Source organism: Podarcis gaigeae (genome assembly GCF_964106915.1).
Source record: "Podarcis gaigeae genome assembly, chromosome: 9".
Taxonomy (NCBI): Eukaryota; Metazoa; Chordata; class Lepidosauria; order Squamata; family Lacertidae; genus Podarcis; species Podarcis gaigeae.
The window spans coordinates 57,060,505-57,081,583 of NC_139685.1; the positions used below are offsets into that span (position 1 = coordinate 57,060,505).

Here is a 21,079-nt window from a genome sequence, read left to right on the forward strand (position 1 = left end):
TTTTGGGTGAAGCAATTATTTGTTTTTAATTGTGTTTGCATTCCTTTCCATTAAAAATGACCTAAAGCGCTTGCAGAACCGATAAATGTTTATTTGATTCCACTGTTGGCCATGGTAGCAGCTCTGCAGACTCCTTTCCCCCTCACTTCAAATGGCACTCCTTTGTATGTAGCAACACATTGGCCATCAGTATGAAGGTCAGGCTGGATCTGCTCCCATATTTTCTTCTTAGGGTTAAGTTCTCGTTCAGGGTCACCTATAAAACAGACAGACATGAAAGCAGGATAAATCATTTTAAAGACTGTTTCCTTTCAAAATGTATTGGAAATGGCATGAGCTGCTAGAAATCAATGTATTAAATACATTTTTTTTTTGGGGGGGGGAGTCTTTTTCTGATCCATATAAAATAGTTTACCCACCAAGTAAAGGGTTTAACTGTAACAGATCTAGCGCCTAAAAGGAAGAACGGAATCTCTTGGCTGCCACAGTCAGAAGAACCTTTATTTTAAACCAAAGGTTAAGGAAAGTGTGCCATGAAATTGCAAGCTCCCCTCCCTCATCCATCTTCCCTCCCACATGCCAATTCCTTTCACCCTGCACCATGGTTAGCTATGCACCATGGTTAGCCTGCATCATTACTGCTTCTAACCCGAATATGAAACCAGTTATAAAGTCATGACTTCAAATTCTGGTTAGAAGCAGACTCTGGTTATTAATAGCAATGCTTAACATTTGTTCCAATAGCTATCCACAAGTAGATTAGATATGAAGCAGCTCTCTGAGAGGAACTGGAATGCAAAGACAAACAAAATATTTTAACTCCACTAATTATTATTATTTTTGATCACTCAGACATGTTCAAAACAAGGAAGCACACAAGGATTACCAATTCTGTGGAAAGCTGGAGCTAGGGAAAGTAAGTCTGATGCTCTTTTCCTACTACTTTTTGAAACTGCTGTGAATGGTTAAGGGAGTCACAATAGTGGAATAATACAAAGCCCAAGAGTAAGATCATCAAAACTATTTAAGTGAGCTAGGTGTTCTGCTTCCCATCACAAACATGAGAGGCCATTCCGAGCAGCAGTAATGCTTTACTCCTTATTCCCCTAGTGCAAGATTCATACAGCAATTAGTGTCCACATTAATACATTCGCTAGGTACACGTGCTTGCTGAAAGAATTCTTGGTTTCAGAAAGCTCATGGAGCTGCTGTATTGCAAAATCAGGTACACAATATTAGGACCAACATCCAATGACACCAACCTATTCTTAAATAAAAATAATAACTAAAAACTTCAAAGGAATTCACAAGTAGAATAAAGAAAGCAAACCAAAATACATCATAGAAACCAGCTGCACGAGCAAGAAAAACAGAGCTAGAGAAATAATAATAATAATAATAATAATAATAATAATAATAATAATAATTAGGGTGCACAACTTTGGGGAAGACTCTGCCCATAGGATCTGATGGCATAAAGAGGTGACTTTTGACAACCCACTTTTTCCTGCAGCCCTCAGTACCATTTCCACACAGTTTAGATGAATTTAGGGGGCCTTCCAGGACAGTGTGGAAGATTATACGTTGGGGGCTGCAGGGGACGTGGGAAATCATAAAAAGTCACACCTACCCATGCCCAAACACCACTGTCATTGCTCCTCTAAGATCAAAACCCTTCTGTTCATAGAAATGGCAATAAGGGGTGTGGTGGGGACAGAAACTCTTTGCTTCCATTCAAACTCTGTGTTAACTATTGAAAGGGAACAGAACAACAACAACCACTAACTGATTTCATCCTGAGCATACTGGATGCTTACAGGTGCAACTGCCCCATAAGCCACCTTTGATTAATTTTGGCCACAAATGTATTAATAGTACATCAGGTTTATATGTCGGAGAAGCTGAGCGCAGAAATGGCCACAGCATTTCCTCGTGGAGCTTGCTTGAGTTTGGTGCAACCCAATTATACTACCAGATGGCTGGGGATCAGCTTTCCACCTCAGCAACAGCCATAGAGTTAATTATGATTAACCCGCTACAACTCTGTTAAACAGATCGGCTTGTGACGAAGAGAAGCTTCAGTGCATCAGCCATAGGCAGCGAGTAATTTATAGAGAAACCAGTTCACCTTTTGGAGAAACAATAAAGCACCCAGAACTAACCTGTGGCTAACCTGTGGTCCTGCAGATGCTGCTGGTTCTTGACACCCATTCGCCCCAGCTAGCATGCCCAATGGTCAGTGATTATGGGGGTTGTCAAACAACATTGGGAGGACCACAGGTTAGCCGGCCCTGCCCTAGATGATCTGCCCCATAGTAAACAAACAAGCAAACAAATCATTGCCCAACCCCATCCCAACTTTTGGAGTAAGCTAGATACTTGGGGGGGGGGGGAGGGGAGAATTCTACGCAAAGCAAAAATTATATCACCCCAAAGGTAAAGTCAATCCTTTTCAAATGCAAACATTATAAAAGCAAATTTAGTTTTCAAGAATAAATTAAAATCTGGCTTTTATTACACAAACACCTTCTGGATCTTATTAAAACTTGCTTTGGAATACCCAGGCAAGCTCCCCTGGGATCTGTGGTGGGCTTGTATTAGATTAGCACAGGCACCACTTTTAAACATTACCAGAGCACTGTGTTGTGCGTTCCACAGTAAACCTCCCCTCTGCATCCCCTTCTTGCAAGAGAAACAACCACTGTGAAGGACAGCTAAAAATAAGATGGGAGAAAACTCATGATTCCTACTCTTTGGGGAGAGCACTTAGCTTTCTTTAAATTTGCAGAAAAGCTAACTGACAGGCATTATACTGCTCTGCTGAGCTGGCTCGTCCAAGCACTGAAAACATACCAGAAGTTGGAACAGAACAGGCATGGGATGCTTGAGTGAAAGGCCCAAAGGTAAGTAAAGAGATATTTTCCTCCAGTAAGTGAGGAACTCAAGACCCAGAAAAGCCTCTCTTCAGAATTGTTACAGTACACTAAGGTAGTGTACACATTAATGCTTATTCTGGGTCCAGTGGGCTCCCACTGCTAGTGTTTGGAGCAGAGTACACAACGTTCGCCACAATCCACAGGTATCTTGTAGCTTCTCGATAAATACTCCCATTTGATGGGCTTTCCATCAAAGAAGTTTCCACCTGATTTGAAAACGGAAGCTGCAGTTAAGTTGAGATGTGTACATTTTAGGCAGCCGTTGTGCATGCAAATGAATCAGACAATGGGCGTAGGTTGAAGACATCCCTGCCCGATCTCTGGTATGTGCAGCAACTTGAAATGCAACAGAGTGGATGAGTTCACTGGGTTTCAAGCCATTAATGTGTACATGCTTCCAAGTGAAAAAGTCCAAACCAGAGATGGGGAATCTGTGGCCCCTTTTCAGATATCGTCGGGACTCCTGATTCCCATCAGATCCAGCAAACATGGTCAATGGTCAAGGATGTTGGGAGTTGCAGTCCAGCTATCTCTATAGACACATTCCCCATCCCCAGTCTGAACTGAGTATTAAATAAAGCTACAGTAAGTTCGTATTTAACTAGAATTTTGAAATTTGCTGTTGAGTAAACTATCCTGTTCATTTTAAAGGAAGATGAGAAAGATAGTATCTTTAAATGTGCTTTTCCAGAGAGGCCCTATGTGATCAGAATTCGAAACCTGTGAAAGCAGTGATGACTCATATGACTCATTACTGCCTCCAAGAGGCATCCACACATCAATTACTTGGGGCAAATGACCTTGAAGGACAATGAGCTCCTAGGTGCCAAAATCCCAAGGAAGCAGAAAAGACTATGTATGAGACCACAGCTGCACGCATGTTACAGAGATGGAAAGAAGATAAAGTTCCTACCAGAGAAGAATGGCAGATGAAATTGATGGACTATGCCAAAATGACCAGAAGAATCAGAAATCAGGAAGACCAACATTTTAGTAAGAAAAATGGAAAATTTATAACTTATCTTAAAAGACCATTGTAAACAGTTAAACTCGTTAGTGGGATTGGAATATCACTTGTAGTTTAAGGGTGAATTCTGGACACAATGGAGATGTAAAAGATTTGAATCATCATAAATGATGCGAGGAGGAAATGATTAATAATAGGACCCACAAAGAGGAGGATGGAAGTCCAGGAGATTTCTCGGAACCTTGTTTTTATTATTTATGTATGATATATCTCTGTAAAATGTTAATTTGAAAAACCAAATAAATTATTATTATTACTATTATTATTATTATTATTTAAAAAGACAATGAGCTCCCAAACTAAATCCAGAGATTGCTGCGCACAGCTCCTGTCTTTGCATGAATGCAAGCAAATGACATGCGCAAGTATGTCAGGGCAAACTTCATGGGAGAACTTCTTCTAGGCTGCCGTGTGGCACAGCAGAGCGCTACACTTCAGTATTTCTGCTCCTCTGGTAAAAGCAAGTGGCTGGACCCAAATTCACCGGGAATTAACAACAGGGCTTCACAGGCCCTGGATCACGTTTAAGCTCCAGCAGCGCGAGCCACTAATGGCTAAACCAGCAGGTTGTGGTTTCAGAAGGAATTTTACAGCATGCGCTGTGTCCTTACTCAAACTTTCCAGATGTCGTGGGTTATTATGTAAATAAAAGTATGTTCCAATCGCCAGCGAGGAGCCATGGTATACACCAACGGTTAAAAAGAGAAAGCCATCCAATGTGCCATTCAAAAATATAAACTGCACTTCCTTGCTTTGGACATCAAAGTTGCCTTTGCAATTGATGTCCCCTTTCCCTCTTCAAGATACCGTATTTTTCGCCCTATAGGACGCACTTTTTCCCCTCCAAAAATGAAGGGGAAATGTGTGTGCGTCCAATGGGGCTGCGTCCTATGGGGCGAATGCAGGCTTTCGCTGAAGCCTGGAGAGTGAGAGGGGTCGGTGCGCACCGACCCCTCTCGCTCTCCAGGCTTCAGGAGAGCCCCAGCGCCAGCCCCACAAGGTCGGGGGACAGCGGGGAGGTGGAACGCTGCCATCCCGCTGTCTCCCGATGTGGTTTGGAGGCTGACGGTGGGGAGACGCGTGCTTCTCTCCGCCGCCAGCCCCGCAAGCTCCGGGGACAGCGGGGAGGCACAGCGCGTCTTCCCGCTGTCCCCGGACCTGGTCTGAAGGCGGGCAGCGGGGAGAAGAGTGCTTCTCCCCACTGCCTGCCCCGCAAGCTCCGGGGACAGCTGGGAGGTGCAGCACGTCTTCCCGCTGTCCCCGGACCTGGTCTGAAGGCGGGCGGCGGGGAGAACAGCACAAGCGCCTGGGGGGGGGGGGAAACAATTTCCCTCCCTTTATTTCCCCCCCAAAAAACTTGGTGCGTCCTATGGGCCGGTGCGTCCTATGGGGCGAAAAATACGGTAGCTAAGACCAATTGCTAGGTGGGAAAGAAGAGAAGAGAGAGACAGATGGAAGCAGTCAAAGACAACATCAGGCACCTGCTCCAGCTGGGTTGGTCTTACTTTATTTTAAGTATCTGGCTTTTAATGTATGCCTTGCATTATATTCATGATGTGAGTTGCTCTGTGGGCTTCAATCAAAAAGCACATTATAAATCTACAAATAAAGGAAGCAATAAAGTTGGGACACTCTCTTTAAGCTGGTTGGTTCAATTTTAAAAGTGAGGCAGCTCTAACAGTTCTGTATCATTCATCTTTTCTCCATCACCTTTGCCTTTTTTTCTTTTTCTTTTTTTGCAAATTAGTCATCTTCCAATAGAGACCCTGTCCCCATTCAAATATTTATTTACCCTATACCACAGTATCAGGAGAACTAATACAAAATAAAAATGGGCTGTGGTGTCAGAATGAGTCTCTTGCACAATTTGGTACAGCATATTCTCAGAGAATATACTGCCTTTATTTCGCAGCTACCAGATTTGTGAGCAGTTCTTTCCCTTTGGTGCTTTAGGGAGCACTGTTTTATTCTGCAGCTAAGATATATAGCCTCAGAAGACCGAACTTACTTAAAATGGGTTATAAATCCTTCACTTGGAACTATTAAAACTCCTGAGTTATCTCTGGTTTCCTATCAGAAAGGAAGCAGTGGTAAAGTTCACAAAGTCTTCTCTCACGCAACACTGGCTAGTTCCTCAGTGCAACCTTTGAATCATGTATGTAATACGGATTGGGGTGGGGAAAGACGAGACTCTTTCATAATCAATTTATATGGGGGGGGAGAGTTTACTCCAACTCTCCTTTCCTTGAGAAAGTAAGATGGGACTGCAGAATCAGGCCAATGACCCATCTAGTTCAGCATCCTGTTATTTTGGTTGGGAAGCCCACAAAGCAGGACCTGAACGCTCTGCCCGCCTGCAATTTCCAGCAACTGGTATCCAGAGGCATATTCAATTCTTCTCTTAATGATCTGAAGCAGGGAATTTGCCTTTTTCAAAGCTGCCGCATGCTGGGTCAGTATCTCCATCCAGCTGTCTACTGTGACCTCAAGGTTCCTGGGTTTGTTCACAGCCCATGAGAATATATGTAAAACTAAGATGTTTTTGCCTCAATGTGCATCACTTGACACTTGCTTCACTTCGCTTAATTTGCCATTTTATTGCCCATGCACTCGGTTTGGAGAGGTCCTTCTGGAGCTCTTCAGAATCTATTCGTTTTAATGACCCTGAACAATTTAGTACAGTAAGCCTGCAACTTGCGCTTGCTTTACTTATGCGATCACCTTATATTGGTGTGTGGGGGGGGAATAAATAAATGGAGAGTCAGGGAGAACTGACCCAGTAGTGATGTATGGAAGTGAGAGCTGGACCATAAAGAAGGCTGATCGCCGAAGAATTGATGCTTTTGAATTATGGTGCTGGAGGAGACTCTTGAGAGTCCCATGTACTGCAAGAAGATCAAACCTCTCCATTCTTAAGGAAATCAGCCCTGAGTGCTCACTGGAAGGACAGATCGTGAAGCTGAGGCTCCAATACTTTGGCCATCTCATGAGAAGAGAAGACTCCCTGGAAAAGACCCTGATGCTGGGAAAGATGGAGGGCACAAGGAGAAGGGGACCACAGAGGAATGAGATGGTTGGACAGTGTTCTTGAAGCTACCAGCATGAGTTTGACCAAGTTGCGGGAGGCAGTGGAAAACAGGAGTGCCTGGCGTGCTCTGGCCCATGGGGTCACGAAGAGTCGGGCACGACTAAACAACAACAACAGGGAGAACCACCACTCTCAGCTTTCCATTTACTTATCGTTTCCCCACCCATGCTTCCAGCGAGCTTTTTCCTCTGCTCTTCTTATATGACTGCAAAGTTTACACAGAGGTCTTTGGTGAAGTACTTTGTCAAAAGCAGACTATAAGTCAATAAGATGCAACAATAAAATCCAGTTAAAAATAAAACTACAACCCACAATAAAGCCATATCCAGTTGCAACTGGACCCTAAGCATCCCCAAAAGGAAACAACAACTGGAGCTTCAAGGGCTTTTCTCAAAGTGTAATGGGGTTATTTTTAATACGGACAAAAGCACATTAAAATAAAAACTCTCATTTAACAATGATTTAGAACACTTGTAGGGGCATGTTTGTGTTTTTTTTTTTTGGGGGGGTGATGGCAATCAAACATTCCTTTGCTTTCCTAATACAAAGTTCTAAATGGAAATAGATGAGCAGTAAGCTTTTAACAGAATCATTTACAAGCATTTAGGCAAGTGTGAGAGAAGGAAATGATGTTAGGATTAAGAAGACAGTCAACTCACAAGAATACATGCAATGATGCTCTTTCAGAAGTACTACTATGGTTTATGCCAGGCTTCCCCAACCTGCTGTCTTCCAGATGTTTTAGCCTACAACTCCCATGATCCCTAGCTAACAGGACCAGTGATCAGGGATGATGGGAATTGTAGTCCAAAACATCTGGAGGGCCTGGTTTATGCTATAGTTTGATATGCAGGTCAAAGTAGAAAAATGTTTCCACTGACACTTTAAAAAGGCATATATTTATGGATCATGCCTCTGTTTTGTTTAGAAATAACAGACAACTCTTAATTTATCAGAACTAGCTGGAAAATAAATTAAACTATGACTGATGACACTTCTCTCCTTTAAAAAATAAACATCATATTGGAAACTTTAAAAGGACTTGTAAAAGAACAATTCATCAATCAAATACTGTTTACATGTTTAGTAAACTCTCTCTTTCTCTCTCTCTCTCTCTCTCACACACACACACACACACACACACACACACACGCACACACACACAACTTGAAAGGAGGAACGCCCAAGAAACTATAATATGGTGGGTTATAATCATGTGATTTCCACACATAAATCTAATTTCATGCAAGCAAACAAAAAACCGTGTCTGTAGAATTTTAGAATTTAACCTCTGGGAATGAAAACATTTGTTTGGTTGACATTTAGGGATAATAGGCCCTAGGGAAAAGAAACATTAACTGCAGTTTTTCTTCCCCCAGACATTTTTATTTTAAAAGCGGTGATGTAATTTGGTATAATCTATCACTCTTTTCAATTCTGATAGCTAAATGGGCAGTGTGCACACTTTGCAATTATGCATAAACAGTACTTTTAGTGCGGTTGTTAACTGTCCTAGAAGCCACTATAGCCCTTGCTAATAAAAAAATATTTATTGCAACCATGAACCTGCATTTTAAGCCATTTGACAACATCTAAAGGCATATGCTCTCATCAGTTCAATAAATGTCAGAGCAGAGCCACATATGGAATCTCTACACTTAGAAGCAGTGCAAATCTAATCTAATCATCCTCTAATGTGGACAAACAGCGGACACACATATCCATTAAGCCAATTCCGCTGGGAGGCATATGGCCGTTCATTGCAGGGATACGGAATGTTTGACAAGATGTGTTTTTTGGCAACACAATTTCGGCTTCAACTGAAAAACTGGTTTGTTATTGACTGCAGAGTCCGTTGGGCAATGCCTTCTTTGATTTTATGTTTGTGGTATTAAGCCTATCATATTATATTGCCAGATCAATGGGAAACAGCCAATTTGATTGCTCTTGGATAATATACGGGCTGTGTTGTTCTCTCTTTTCTCCAATTCTTGATGAGAAAAAATATATATATATGTTGCCTTTTCTAGAAAATAAAGTAGCTTCTAGGTTAAGATTATGGCAATGCAATCTATGTGTTGCTTCTCTTAAGGTTGGGTTCAGAAGTTGCAACTGGTGGAGAATGCTGTACTGATACTGCATGACACCTATGTACCGGTCTTGTTTTTGGCATAAAGGTAAAGGTAAAGGTACCCCTGCCCGTACGGGCGAGTCTTGACAGACTCTGGGGTTGTGCGCCCATCTCACTCAAGAGGCCAGGGGCCAGCGCTGTCCGGAGACACTTCCGGGTCACGTGGCCAGCGTGACATCGCTGCTCTGGCGAGCCAGAGCCGCACACGGAAACGCCGTTTACCTTCCCGCTGGTAAGCGGTCCCTATTTATCTACTTGCACCCGGAGGTGCTTTCGAACTGCTAGGTTGGCAGGCGCTGGGACCGAGCAGCGGGAGCGCACCCCGCCGCAGGGATTCCAACCGCCGACCTTTCGATCGGCAAGCCCTAGGCGCTGAGGCTTTTACCCACAGCGCCACCTGCGTCCCTTTTTGGCATATAAACTCTAAATAACTTGGCACCAGGTTACCTCCAAGAACTCCTTATTATATACCCTTGCCCAGCCTCTTAGATCCTCAGGAATGACACTTTTGGTAATGTTGTAAGCTCTGGAAGTTTGTCTTATGTCTACTAAGGGAAGAGCCTTTTTAGTGTGGTGGCAGCTGTCCTGCAGAATTCACTTCCAAAGAGTATCAGGCAGGCACAGGATTACCATTTAGGCATGGGCTCAAAACTCACCGGTTACAAATCTACAACCAATGGACCATCAACTGATGTTGTAAAGTCACTAGAAATCCAAGAAAAGTTAGCCCTGGGTTGCACTAAACCATGCTCTTGCACAAGTGGGACAAATTTATGCCCCAGCAACAGCATTTCCCCTTCCTCTCCTTTTACCTCTGTGCCCTCCTCCAAATAAAAATAAAAATCTGGTCTGTACAGTTGTGGGATTCTCCAGAGCAGACAGGGGGTTAAGTGGCACAGGAGGAACACAGAAGGAAGAGCAAGTCCACTAAAATAAAATAAAATAAAATATAAAATAAAATAATTTATTTATACCCTGCACATCTGGCTGGTTTTCCCCAGCCACACTGGGAGGCTCCCAACAGAATATAAAAAACACGATAAAACATTAAACATTAAAAACTTGACTAAAAGACTGCCCTCAGATGTCTTCTAAAAAATAATAATAAAAGAGTTGGATACAACTCTCTATTCTTAACATTTTATCTGAACCAAGACCATTTTATTGGAACCATTTCATTTTCTTTCCTATGCACCAGTTCTTTCCCTACAATCTCTCAGTAAAAATATACCACTGGTACACTCTCTACACCAGTGTTTTTCAACCTTTTTTGGGCAAAGGCACACTTGTTTCATGAAAAAAATCACGAGGCACACCACCATTAGAAAATGTTGAAACAATTAACTCTGTGCCTGTATTGACTATATATAAAGTAATTCTCTTGAATAGGAATCAAATAAACACAAAGAAAGTATTTTATAATTACTTTATTATGAAATAGTAAGTAAACAGAAATATGAAAAATTATAAAATACTTTATTTTTAAATCTTTTGAATTTTTCAATTTTTCCTACGGCACACCAGGCAACATCTCGCGGCACACCGCGGAACAGTGGTTGAAAAACACTGCTCTACGCCATCATTTACACCTCCTAATTGGTGCTGCTCTTTCATACTTTTTCAATATGAAAATTTTGTACTTCATTAAAGCACTAACTTCCTGGGCAATTCTCAAGTATTCCCCAGCCTATCTAGTTCCTTCAAATACAGGACAGCTTTATCCCTTTTTAAAAAAATAAAGTTTATCTTGTGCAAACCCATCCATTTGTCAGACACTGCTTAATAAGTTCTACCAGTCTCTGCAAGTTGATAGTGACATATTCCTCCTCCTCCTCTTTGCAAGTACCAACAACCTCACACACAATTCACAAATGCATTTCAAAGTTCCTTCATGTGGGGTGTAGGTGGGTGCAGAGAAAAAGCGAAATTATTTTCAGCAAATTTTGCATGCACTGGGCTACACTCACAGGGAAGAATTATTTCATAGAATCATAGAGTTGAAAGAGACCACAAGGGCCATCGAGTCCAACCCCCTGCCAAGCAGGAAACACCATCAGAGCACTCCTGACATATGGTTGTCAAGCCTCTGCTTAAAGACCTCCAAAGAAGGAGACTCCACCACACTCCTTGGCAGCAAATTCCACTGTCGAACAGCTCTTACTGTCAGGAAGTTCTTCCTAATGTTTAGGTGGAATCTTCTTTCTTGTAGTTTGGATCCATTCCTCCGTGTCCGCTTCTCTGGAGCAGCAGAAAACATCCTTTTTTTCCTCCTCTATGTGACATCCTTTTATATATTTGAACATGGCTATCATATCACCCCTTAACCTCCTCTTCTCCAGGCTAAACATGCCCAGCTCCCTTAGCCGTTCCTCATTTCATTCATTAGCGTTAATGATAAAAGTACTGGATAATGTCGTTTCTGTACATGTTGATATATATATTTCCTCAGCAATTTCTGCTGATATCCCCATCTCCAAGATGCTTTTGCTTACCAGGGAAACCTTCAAATGTAATTCTGTCTCCAGGAACAACCCCGCTAGGAGGGATTAGAATCTCCACCTTCTCTGGCGTGCTAGCACACATCAGCATGGCTTGGGACAAAACTCCTCTCATTTTCACCGGCTTCAGGTTACAGAGAAATATCGCCATCCGGTTTTGCATCTGTACATGGGACATAAGTTAAAACAAAAATGAAATGTAGCTAGGCTTCTCTGCATTTCTTTCACAATGAGGAAGCAAGGGGAAAAAAATAATGCATGCAACTGCACAGTAAAACACGCAAAAACACCAATTATGCAGATACAAATATGTTAGCAACAATTAACATTCTTTCAAGACTAATTCAGTAGTAAAAGCCAGGAAACAATTAAGGATAACTGTCTTCTAATACAGACACACAAGAGGGTGCAATAAAGACAACATTGTGTCCGGGTGCTTGGATATAATGGCTGAAAAAATGTTTTACTGACTTTCCATTCTTTGTGGTCCTGGGTTCCAACTTTTAACAGTTATTTAAGGAATTTTTGTAAAAACATCCTTCTAAACTAATCAGAGAAAGCATGCCCAGGTGGTTTACCACTCAGGATAAAATTAATCCAAAGACAGGAGGACATTTTTGAAGCACATTTTATCAAAACAGTTGTCCATAATGTGCACTGCAATTCGTTTATTTAAAACTACAAATGCTTCTGGGTTTTTTCCTCTTCCCCCCCCCACTAGGGAAGACTACAATGAATAAGCAGAACAATGAGGCCTCATTAGTGAACATTGCAACTAACAACTTGGTCAAGAAAACAGATTGTTGTTCTTTTAATAGACATAAATCAAAAAAGATCTTTGACAATAAAGTTACTGATGATATTCAAAAACCTACCAGGCATACAAACCGATGTTCGTGTTTCCACACAAATTGTAATTTAAGCAGCAGTTTTTAATTAATACATTTGCCAAGTTGAGGAGAAAGAGACTAAAAATGGTTATTAGACATTAATAAAATGAGCTGCAGCCCATTTCTAACCACCTTATGTATTAAAATATGCAACAGTCTGCCTTAAAATCATTGGGATTTCATTGATTACAATGAACTGTTGGATAAATTTAAGGCAGTCCCAGCTGTCTTAAACTGAGGTACTAAATGGATGTTTGGAACACCAGGAACTGTCAGAACAAGGAACAGAATTCCTTCTCCTTTCCTGAATATTATATTGGATAAATATTGCTTAAAATTCAGGATCTGGCTTATTTCAATATGTTCAGCCAGAAAGGATGTTTTCCTTACTGCAGTTCCGTATAGTGTGGGTGTCCTTCAAGCTGTCTGGGTTGTGGAGATTCCACTGTATTTTATGTAAGAGGCAAAACACAATGCCCTGGATGCTTCAAAACATATTGGGACACAGATGAAGCCAACAACAAACAGTCTCTCATATTTTTATTGCAATTGCTGGTATAATATAACTACCAAAACACACACGGAGCTGACTATGGGGGTGGAATGTCCTTTTTATATTTCCTAGGAAAGAGAAAAAGTGAGCAGTAGATCCTAATGAGTGCTCTATGCAAACACAACTATCCATGGGGCTAATTATGCAGGTCTAGGGGAATTCTGCACCCATGTTTACTGAGTTACAACCCTTGCTCATGGCAAACCTCTTCTGAAACTTAGGTGGGTTTTTCAAACATTCCTGAACTTTGGGGGGAGGCTGAAAAGGAGGACAATGCCAAAAAAGGGCAAAGAAGAAGAACTGCACTCCTCAATCTTTAGGCATGCCTTAAGAAGCTGTATTGATGCGGATGGCACTGTGGGTTAAACCACAGAGCCTAGGGCTTGCCGATCAGAAGGTCGGCAGTTCAAATCCCCGCGACATGGTGAGCTCCTGTTGCTCGGTCCTTGCTCCTGCCAACCTAGCAGTTTGAAAGCACGCCAAAAAGTGCAAGTAGATAACTAGGTACCACTCCGGTGGGAAGGTAAATGGCATTTCAGTGCACTGCTCTGGTTCGCCAGAAGCGGCTTAGTCATGGCCACATGACCCAGAAGCTGTATGTCAGCTCCCCCGGCCAATAAAATGAGATAAGCGCTGCAACCCCAAAGTCGTCTGCGACTGGACCTAATGGACCTAGCTGCACAGATCCTACCTAATGAGTCTGGAGATTAAGACTTGAAACAATGGATTCAAGTTGCAAGAAAGGAGATACCAACTAAACATCTGACGGTAAGAGCTGTTTGACAGTGGAATGGACTCCCTTGGGAGGTGGTGGACTCTCTTTCCTTGGAGGTTCCTAAGCAAAGGTTGGATGGCCATCTGCCATCAATGCCTTATTTGAGATTCCTGCATTGCAGGGGGTTGGACTAGATGACCCTTCTAACTCTAAAATTCTATGATTCTATCATTCAAGTGATAGTGTACATGGGCGCTTCTGATTTCCTTCAAGGTATGTCTCCATCTTTCAAAATGGACAAAGGACAGAACAGATGCATATGTGAAAGTTGAGCATTTTCCAGCTGTAAGTTAAGAAGAGAAGTTTACATTCAAAATATTTTTTTTTGTTTCCTCCACCAGTATTACAAGAAATAATTTCAAATTACACATTTACTCAAAATTACCCAGAAGGTGTGTTTTGCTATGAAATAGCAGAATTAGGGACTCAGCTACATTCGCAAAGATAAAGCGCTTTATAGGGGTTATAACACTATGACCCCAGATGGCGCTGTTGAGTCCCGTTTTTTGCCAACGGGATTTCCCTGTATGAAGCTGACAATGCATTTAAGTGAATCACTTCTCTGATGTGTCTAGATCCAGCCTAAAGATCCAGCCTAGAATACTATTTCATATTTCCTCCCTGCTAGGGGCTTCTTAAATCCCAAGAGAAGAAAACTGCATATGCTTCTGAGAAATATGGCTATGCCTTACACATGGATGAAAGGCATTCATAGTGCATCCTCTGCTTGACGGACAGGCTGCAATAGCTCAAGTGACATTCCTACTTGGTTAAAGATGAAGAGACATCGTACCTTGACCCACTTGCCGCAGCATCCTATATATAGCAACAAGAGGAGAAGAGCACATTCCACTGAAATATGCCTAGAACAGAGGTGGAGAGCCTGTGGTCCTGCAGATGTTGGGTTCAAACTCCCATTAGCCATAGCCACAATGATCAGGAATGATGGGAACTGTAGTCTAGCAACATCTGCTGGGCCACAGGCCTCCCACCCTTGGCCAAGAAGATGCAGACTGAGAAGTTATTACTGGCTACTCCAGGTGTGCTGCATACAGGAAGAGGATCACCAAGGTTCATTGAGTTGTTGTGGGAGTCAGATTCTGACACTGGCAGAAGCTAGATTTGTTTTGGCTCCCCTCTATTTAATTTGTTTCTTAAGTAATAAGTTCGTGAACTTGAGATTATTTCAGTATCCTTCTGCTGCATAACTTTAAGTGCCAAAACTAAAACTAAGCAATTTTAAATATTTAAAATAAACTTTATTTAGCAAAGAAGAATTCAAAGGAAGTATCAAAGGAATTCTTTATGTACCTCTTCTAAAGGAACATGTTTCACTAGACCACTGACGACAGTTCTAGGGTTTGTTTCTCCCACGTCAACTTCCTCAACGTACAGAGTATCAGCTTCTGGGTGTTTCTTTGCTGATGTGATGCAACCAATTCGAAAATCAAGTCGGGAAACATCTAAAGGCTTTGAGTCATCATTCGCAGCTGACTGCTGCTTTTTCTCCTTCTTTTCTGCTGAAACAAAATCGGAAGCCGTTTAATTACACAGCCACACACATCCCCGGGAATGAAATTCAAGCAAGTTTTCTTTTTCCCTGTCTGAAAAGAAATCCCACGGTACATTTTAACATTCTTTGATTTCAAAACAGAGACCCAAAATATTACAACTGTGTGACAACAGGCTTCCTTAAACATAGATAACTAGATAGAATTATGGTACCATTTCCTTTAATGTTTTGCTTAGAGGCAAAATGCACCTACCCAAAAATAAGGTTACAGTTTCTGCATACCTGACAGGATTCTTAGAATCACAGAAATATATTAACTTGTAAATATAGCTTTAAAAAACAAAGATTCATAATGGACCTAACCAACTTGGGTCCATTAATTTCAATCTACTGCAAGTAGGCTAGAACCTTCACAATTGGCCTGCTGAGGACTTGTTCTTCAAGGACTGTGGAATGTTGAGGACAGTTAAACCACAGAGCGCTCCCCAGACTGTTAAAGGTATCAGTTGTGAAAAAGGGGAAAGAGGTGGCAATGAAAGGAATCTTGCCTGCTTGGGCTTATACTTAGTGAACAGTATTAGGATCAAGGAAGAAGGAAGCTGGGAAAGATATCCCCCCCCCCCCCCGCATTCCCATTGACCAGGAACTTTTCTGGATCAACTGCACCTACATGGAAATAAATCACTTAGGTTCAGGACTTCCTCCACTCGATTCCCCCTGTCCGCCACCCTCGGAGTGGCTGCCGAGATCATATTAACACCCGTCCTGAAAGACCTACATTGGTTCCCAGTATGTCTCTGAGCATAATTTAAAGTGTTGGTACTGACCTTTAAAGCCTTAAACGGCCTCGGCCCAGTATACCTGAAGGAGCGTCTCCACCCCCATTGTCCGAGGGCCTTCTGGCAGTTCCCTCCCTGCAAGAAGTGAGGTTGCAGGGAACCAGGCAGAGGGCCTTCTCGGCAGTGGCGCCCACCCCATAACTATCTGACTTTTACAAGACACCTGAAGGCAACCCTGTTTAGGGAGGTTTTTAATGTTTGATGTTTTGTTGTGCTTTTAATTCTGTTGGGAGCCACCCAGAGTGGCTGGGCAAACCCAGCCAGATGGGCGGGGTATAAATAATATATTATTATTATTATTATTATTATTATTATTATTATTATTATTAACCCACCCCGGACTATATGGCCCCTGTTCCAAGATGGCTGGAGCACTGAACAAGAAGTGGGGATACCATACAACAGGTTTGTTTCGTGTCCCCACTTGTTTCCTCCAATTCTAACAATTCTCTTTTCATTTCTAAGGATATTGTATTAAACTAAATTACTTTGGAAATTTTGGAGCATTTTTAAATGGAAATCATTTGTTACTTCTGAGCTTTTATTTCACATAAGCTACACAGACATTCACTTACCACTTTGCCTAACCTAGTCCAGAATAATTTTCCTGAAAAACTTCTACATTGATAACATTCCTTTTTGGTGTATATTAATGAAACTGAAGGGACGCGGGTGGCGCTGTGGGTAAAACCTCAGTGCCTAGGACTTGCCGATCGTCAGGTCAGCGGTTCGAATCCCCGCGGCGGGGTGCGCTCCCGTCGTTCGGTCCCAGTGCCTGCCAACCTAGCAGTTCAAAAGCATCCCTGGGTGCAAGTAGATAAATAGGGACCGCTTACTAGCGGGAAGGTAAACAGCGTTTCCGTGTGCTGCGCTGGCTCGCCAGATGCAGCTTGTCACGCTGGCCACGTGACCCGGAAGTGTCTTCGGACAGCGCTGGCCCCCGGCCTCTTAAGTGAGATGGGCGCACAACCCCAGAGTCGGACATGACTGGCCTGTACTGGCAGGGGTACCTTTACCTTTACCTTTAATGAAACTGAACTTCAAACATTTCCAAGTAGCATATGTAAAATCACCTTTCTTTTCCGCCTTGTCCTTTTTCTTCTTTTCTTCATTTGTTCCTTTAATTTGGTCTTTAGGGTCAGATGGGACCGCTGCAGCAGCGGCGGGCTGAGAGACTTCTTCTGAAAAGGATGCTGTTGCAGAAGGTGTTTCACTGGGCGGCAGAGAGACTTGTTTCACTACATTAAACACAAAGAAAGATTCAAAACATTGCCAAGATATATTTAATGCAGGAATATTACACATTTATTTAATAAAATGTATAAAATGCTAAAATTCAATCCATTAATCAAAAATGAGAGTTCTGTAGGTTTCAAAGGTTTTGTGAAATATTAGTAATAATAAAATGCAGGGATAAATTTCAATATTGGGATTCTGTCATCTCCAAATGTCTGGGTTCACTTACACATATTAAATTTAATCCTTCTGGCTTTTATGGGTAAGCATCATGAGAGTTAATAGGCAATCAGACTGTTGATAGCAGCAAGAATTAATTGTGCCAATCACGTTAATTAGAATAAATTCTGATTGAACTGAGACTTGCTTCCAAGTTAGATTGTAGCCTTAGCTAAATGTGGCATTTTAGTCAGCAGATTAAAATAGATTAAAAACAATAGGGATGAAATACATTGAAATATAAAAATCAATAGGTTAAAGTTATTGCTTTGGACAATAGCTTCATACCAAGCTAGAAGACAAGCACATCATAAAATTAGTATAAGGTTACTAACATAGTATAAGATTGCTAACATAGTACATAAAATGAGTATAATGTTACTAACATATGCTTTTAACCTGGTTTACAGTTGAGTGTTCCCCTAACACAAGGATTGGACAGGGCTAAAATATTTATCTTCTCCACCCATTCCAATGAGACACGTTTTTTACTTGCAGAGTGCACCACACACACTCTTTAAGTGATAACACCACCTATCCTTTGGATGATATCATCTCATTTGGCTGCATGTATACGGTAGCCAAAGTCCCAAGTATACAAAGTTCATAGTATACTATGGCAAGCATAAAATTAAGTTTGTAAGTTACAAACTTAGGCAATTTCTATGTACTTAAACTCAGAGGCTCACATAAAATATTTCTGTATGCACAATTTTGAAGGAAGCAAAATGTGGATAACGGCTTCCAATACAGTGGTGCCCCGCAAGACGAATGCCTCGCAAGACGAAAAACCCGCTAGACAAAAGGGTTTTCCGTTTTGGAGGCGCTTCGCAAAACGAATTTCCCTATGGGCTTGCTTTGCAAGAAGAAAGCCCATAGGGAAATCTCCGGGGACCTCTTTTAAATCCTAGCGGTGGGGAGCAAAGCCTTTCCCCCCCCTCCGGCCTTCAGAAGAGGTCCAGGAAGGCCGGCGGGGGCCGAAAGGCTTTGCTCCCCACCGCCAGCATTTTAAAAGCAGTCCGGGATAGCAGGGAAGCGCTTCCCGCTATCCCGGATGGCTTTTGAAGGCAGGCCGGGGGGGGGGGAGCAAAGACTTTTGCCCCCCGCCCACCTTCAGAAGAGGTCCTGGACCTCTTCTGAAGGCTGGAGGGGGGCAAAAGTCTTTGCTCCCCCCTGCCTGCCTTCCGGGAGAGCGGAGAAACGCAGCGCTGCGTTTCTCTGCTCTCCCGGGAAGGCAGGCAGGGGGGACAAAGACTTTCGCCCCCCGCCGGCCTTCAGAAGAGGTCGGGGGACAGACTGTCCCCGGACCTGGTCTGAAGGCGGTTTCCATAGGAACGCATTAATTGATTTTTAATGCATTCCTATGGGAAACCGTGCTTCGCAAGACGAAAAACTCGCAAGACGAAAAGACTTGCGGAACGAATTAATTTCGTCTTGCGAGGCACCACTGTATCATGCAATCGGATTTCTGCTTGTGCAACAGGATTTCCTCTTCGACTCCTGCCCCCTGGGACAGCTCCCCTCATTCTTTAGAATTAAGAAGAAAATGTCACTTATAAGGGTTGTATGTATTTTGCATGCACACACAAATAATATTCCAGGTTATCCCTTCTTCCCCTCCGCCACCAGTTTTCAACCAAAACAGCTTAGAATTTGCGTATTTGAGAAAAGGATTGATTCTCGATACTCCAGTTTGTCTGCTGGCTCAGCCTCGCCTCTCACAACATTCCAGATCCTAAAGGCATGTAGAGTAACATTTCAGAAAGTGTAGCGTGCACCTTCTGAAATGTTACTATGGTTTGCTATGATGCAGTAGAACAAAATGTATAGGTGGTGTCAAACAGGTAGTGAATACTACCCAGACAAGTAGCTTACCACCAATATTTTTCTTCATAAATCTAAGAATTGGGGTAAATATCCCTCTACACCCCAAAATACACTTTCTCCCTTCAGTGCCTCCCTAATATTTCTCCCCTTGTTATGGGAAATGAGTGTTCTGCAGACTGAAGAAGCCACACTTGCCTAAGACGACATTGCTCTCCCACCCCCAACCCCATTTCAGTCACCTCCATTCCGAATTTCAGCCTGGATCAATTCTTGTTTCAGCACATCAATTTCTTTCTTCAGTTTGGCATTTTCTACACGAAGCTTCTTTTCTTCCCTCAGAGATGCCTGCAAGACTACAGGAGACAAATTCTCCATTAGGAATCACATACACAATACTGTCATAAAGGGAAAGCTTAATTTCACAACTCTGAAATTCAGGGTTTAAGGGTTTAAAGTTGACTTAAGACCCACTTATTCTTAAAACTTCAAAAAACAGAAGAATCACAATTCGTGCATTAGTGCGCTTCTTTATGCTTCCCCCTCTAAATCCTTTCCTATTAAAAAAAAACCTAGGGCAATAATCAAATTAAGACAAAAAAAATACGGGAGTACAGAGCACATTAGGAGTTTCTTGCAGTGCTCAAATTCCAGATTGATTCTGTTGTAGGGGGGAAATCGGAAACTATCAGCTTTTTTAAAAAAAGCAAACGGGGGGGGGGGGAGTCGTGACAACAGAGAAAGTCTCAACATAGCAACTAAAAGGAAAGATGTTTTTTCCATTAAGGCTCTGGAAATGAGAGCAGGAGATGTGAGTTCTAGCCCTTGCTTTTTCCACAGAATGCCCATATATAGCTACTTAACACCTCAGTTTTCTCAGTTATTAAAGATATTTTACCATCCCACACAAATGTCAAAATGACACACTAATATCTGTTATTACTGCTGAGTCTTAGGTATTTTTTCAATTAATTCCACAGCATAGCCAGAATTGGACTTTTTAATCACATTGGGCGCCTCCCCCCCAGCTCCCCTTTTCCTTGGCACCTGCTCTGAGAAACGAGCTGTTGCTCTAAGGTTCTTGCGGGAATACAATTTGGAACTGTATCGTATGCCTATTACAATGGAATGCATAGCCAAACTGTTTATTCTTTAGTTTAAAAGTCTTCCTTATAACTACATCAGGAAAGCTGGGGGGGGGGGGGAAGGAAGATGACAGAGCATTTCTCTGTAAACTATAGTGAAATGAACTCTAGAGGCACTACCTGAGGGCAATGCAGAAACTGTTGAAAAGTTTGATCTCTTATATTTATAAGCAGAACATTTGTCTGTTGGTTCTAGGCCAAAATGACTCCTTTGGAATTTTTATTTTTTAATGTGAGGCTTCGGTTCAGACACATTGAACAATATGCTGAAAACCCTGGACCTGGAGACAATACGATCAAAAAGGTGGCAGACACTTATTTTTTGCTTTGTGCTATAGTCCACAAATGTTAACACAGCCTTTGTCAGCTTGTAGTGCCCCCCAGATGTTTTGGACTCCAAATCCC

General features: G+C 42.2%; 1 protein-coding gene across 10 annotated transcripts in view; it reads right to left on the minus strand.

Moving 5' to 3' along the window:
* AIMP1 (aminoacyl tRNA synthetase complex interacting multifunctional protein 1) overlaps positions 1 to 21,079 on the minus strand; it is a 36,345-nt gene continuing 15,266 nt past the window's right edge. For 5 of the 10 annotated variants that reach the window (XM_083756815.1, XM_083756818.1, XM_083756810.1 and 2 more), the window contains 5 exons: positions 19,772 to 19,885; positions 17,324 to 17,488; positions 15,210 to 15,415; positions 11,675 to 11,843; positions 1 to 256 (listed from right to left, as the gene is read on the minus strand). In XM_083756815.1, coding sequence (XP_083612941.1) covers positions 90 to 256; positions 11,675 to 11,843; positions 15,210 to 15,415; positions 17,324 to 17,488; positions 19,772 to 19,885 — 821 coding nt within the window. In that variant the 3' untranslated portion in view covers positions 1 to 89. Of the gene's footprint in view, positions 257 to 11,674; positions 11,844 to 15,209; positions 15,419 to 17,323; positions 17,489 to 19,771; positions 19,886 to 21,079 lie in introns of all 10 variants that reach the window. The other 5 variants (XM_083756814.1, XM_083756816.1, XM_083756817.1 and 2 more) reach the window with 1 other exon arrangement.